At 32.6% G+C, this 3,530-nt stretch overlaps 1 protein-coding gene across 1 annotated transcript; it reads left to right on the forward strand.

Annotated features, from left to right (window-relative positions):
• Positions 1–2,098: 2,098 nt before the first annotated feature.
• Positions 2,099–3,244, forward strand: LOC149074126 (zinc finger MYM-type protein 1-like). The gene has a single exon (XM_089247333.1). The coding sequence runs from the start codon at positions 2,099–2,101 to the stop codon at positions 3,242–3,244; it is 1,146 nt and encodes a 381-aa protein (XP_089103459.1).
• The last annotated feature ends 286 nt before the right edge of the window (positions 3,245–3,530 follow it).

The following is a 3,530-nucleotide window of genomic DNA, read 5'->3' on the forward strand; positions in this document are numbered from 1 at the left end:
TTGTTATTGTTATAATTATTAACAAATTATGTTTTTATGAGCAGTATTTCTTTTTTCCCCTTCAACTACTACTTTGAAAATTCCTTTAGTGTGGCCTCTGAATCTATATTTTTATAAACCCATTTTTGACTGATTTGGCTATGTTTAAAAATTTGTTCAAGTAACCTTCATACAAATTTTTGCAAGAAGTCGGAACCATCATTTCAACTTCTTCCGGGGGGGGGGGGGTGAACATATACCCAATATATGTATATATTTCACCTTGTTTTTCCAATTCTATTGTACTTAATTATACTTTTATTTATTTAGTTTAATTATTTATGCTTTAAAATTTTTTTTTTGTTTATTTTCACTTATTGCTACTTTTTAAATTTTTGTAAAAGCTGGGGGGGGGGCGGGAATCACCTCCTCCAAGAAATTATCATTTTAAGAAACAGAAAAGTATGATAGTCATACTATTTGAAAAAAAAAATGTACAAAGAAATTCACTTTGATTTTTCAAAAATCAAAATTCATATAATTTTTGGTATAATACTTTTTAAAAATAAAAATATCTAATTTTTCATTTTTTATCACATGATATGAAGTTTCTCAATCATAATTATTACTTCTTCTAAACCTATAAAATAAATCAGCTTGTATTAACTAAAAATTTAAGCAGTCAAAAAGTTAAATTAATTGGTTTTTTAGTTTTGGTGTCTAATTTTTGAAACTGTACGGGTATGTTAAGTAACCAGTAACCAAAGTAAAATTTGTGTGCAATTTGGTTAAAAATTAGTAGATCTGTCAAAGATGGGTTGAGAAAACGCATCTGAGCTACCGTAGTTGGCGAAAAATTTGGTCGCCTAGAATAACATCAACATACTTGTGGAACATAGTGACAAATAGATCGAAATTTCATTAAATTTTTATTCAAAAGTACAGAAATATTTATAACCATTTAGTTGTTGAACTGAATTTCAATATTTACCTAAAAATTAGCAAGAACGTGCACCTTACTTAACGAAAAAACGCAAGTTTAAAGTTTAAATGAATGCACTTTTGCATAGCAAACTTTAATGACTACTATATATTTAAAAAAATAAAAATAATAATTTTACGCAGGGCCATATTATCGCATGGGCAAATCGGGACTTTGCCCAGGGCCCCCAGCTTGAAGGGGGCCCCCAAATCTATAATAATAAAAAAGTCTGAAAAGTTGTTTTTTTTAAGTAAAACTTAAATACTTAGAAAAAAAGGAATTTCGTTTTTGTAATGCATCTAAACTTTTTAAAGAATAGAAAATATAAATATAATTTTTTTTTTACATTAATAAAATATTTTTACAGTTATTGGGAGAGAAATTGAACTTCTATTATTCAACTGTAATACTACTTTTTCTAATAAAGGAAAAATGAGTTCCGATTGGTCGGTTCAGGGAATTTTCTGTTGATACCAAAAAAAGTTAAATCTCAGATGAGAAGAAGCACCGGTGCTGCGATGCTAGCCGTTGTAAAGGCATCACAATCCATAACAGAGAAAAGCAAACAATGTTTGTTTTCAGCATGTTTAGCATTTTATAGCTCAATGGTAACTTCAATATTTTAAGTTTAATTATGTCCTCTCGAACTTATTTATCTGGCTCTGCAAAGAGAAAGTTGAAAAAACAGAAAGATGAGGGGGAAAAAAAATTGCTAGTTCATTAAAAAATTATTTTGCAGCACATGCAAAAGTCAATGCGCCATGTAATGAACAATCTAAAGCTGAATCTGATGATGATGAAACAATAATTGATGAATATGATAATTCCAGAGCATGTTTGAGGAATGTTGAGATTCAAGATGATGATGATAGTAAGCCTAGTAGTGTAAGCCTAGCTGCTACTGAGAAAAATGAAAATTTTCTTTATCCAGACCCAGCAATGTGGACTGTTATTAATAATGAATTGGTGGAATATTTTATATGTAATCCCCCTCCTCAAAATACCGATTTGCTGTCGGAGACTGAAAGAGTTTTTGGAGGTGTGAAGAGAAGTCTCACTATTTCTCAATTTTATCATACCAAAAGAAATGGTGAAAAACTTTTAAGGAAATGGTTGGTTTTGTCGGCTTCATCGAAAATGTTATTTTGTTGGGTGTGCAAATTGCTACATGCCAATAGCAACAGCTCATGTAAAGGTCAGCTAATTGAAGGATTTTGGGACTGGAAGCATGCTGCTACCAGATTAAAAGAGCATGAAAACTCTTCTTCACATAAGCAAGCCATGATGGATCTGTCACTCCGGGCAAATGTCTCACAAAGAGTTGATTCATCTTTGGTACAGCAATATGAAGAGGAGACGAAGTATTGGATGTCTGTGCTTAAACGAGTTGTTGCTGTTGTGAAATTTTTGGCTATACGGGGTCTACCTTTTTTTGGTGATAATGAAACTGTTGGATCTAGGCACAATGGAAATTTTTTAGGCTGTTTAGAAGTGATAGCCAAATTTGATCCATTTCTTTCAAAACATTTGGAGAGATATGGGAATCCTGGCAAAGGAAATGTAAGCTATTTGTCCTCAACATGTATCGATCAGTTTATTCATATAATGGCTAAACAAGTGGAAAAACAAATCATTGATGAAATTCTGCTTGCCAAATACTACTCAATTATTATTGATTCTACCCCAGATATTACTCATCTTGATCAGTTGTGTTTTGTGATTCGATATGTTGTCGGAGCTGAACCTGTGGAAAGATTTCTGAAATTTGTTCCAATGTACAGCCATAAATCAGAAACCCTAGCAGAAATTGTTTTAACAACTCTAAAAGATGCTGGAATCAATGTATTAAATTGTCGTGGCCAAAGCTATGACAATGCGTCAAATATGGCCGGCAAATATTCTGGGTTAAAAGCCCGAATAAAAAGCATAAATCCTTCCGCTGATTTTGTTCCTTGTGCAGCTCATTCTCTTAACTTGGTTGGTGTTAATGCTGTTGAGTCATGCAGTGGTGCAATGCAGTTTTTTTGTCTTGTGCAACAAATATATACTTTCTTTTCTTCATCAACACACAGGTGGCAGATACTAAATGAAGAACTGAAAAAACGTGGCGATTTTTCAACATTGAAGAACCGCAGTAGTACTAGGTGGTGTGCTGATGCTCATGCCGTTAAATCATTAAGGAAGAACTATAATGCCATTGTACTTACTCTTAACAGATTAGGTACAGAAGAAAATGAAACTGCATACACAAAATTGGAGGCACAATCCCTTTTGAAAACGTGAAAAAGTTGGAAACTGTACTGAACATCGTTGTATGGGATACCCTTTTACAAAGGCTTAATCAAACCAGTGTGGAACTTCAAAAATCATCTATGAATTTAACGCGTGTCACACTTTTGTACCAATCTTTAATTGAATTTACTCAATATGTGAGAGACAATTTTGAGGAGTATGAAAAATTAGCAAGAAATATGTGTGAGCCGGATGTTGATTACGATGTAGCAAGAAAAAAATTAAAGCCAAGAAGCAAAGATCCTCATGCAGTACATAGCTGTGAAGTTGACCTGAC

The sequence above is a fragment of the Pholcus phalangioides genome, unplaced genomic scaffold, assembly GCF_987345545.1.
Source record: "Pholcus phalangioides strain wild (caught in Gottingen) unplaced genomic scaffold, Ppha-v1.0 ptg000017l_1, whole genome shotgun sequence".
NCBI classification, from domain to species: Eukaryota; Metazoa; Arthropoda; class Arachnida; order Araneae; family Pholcidae; genus Pholcus; species Pholcus phalangioides.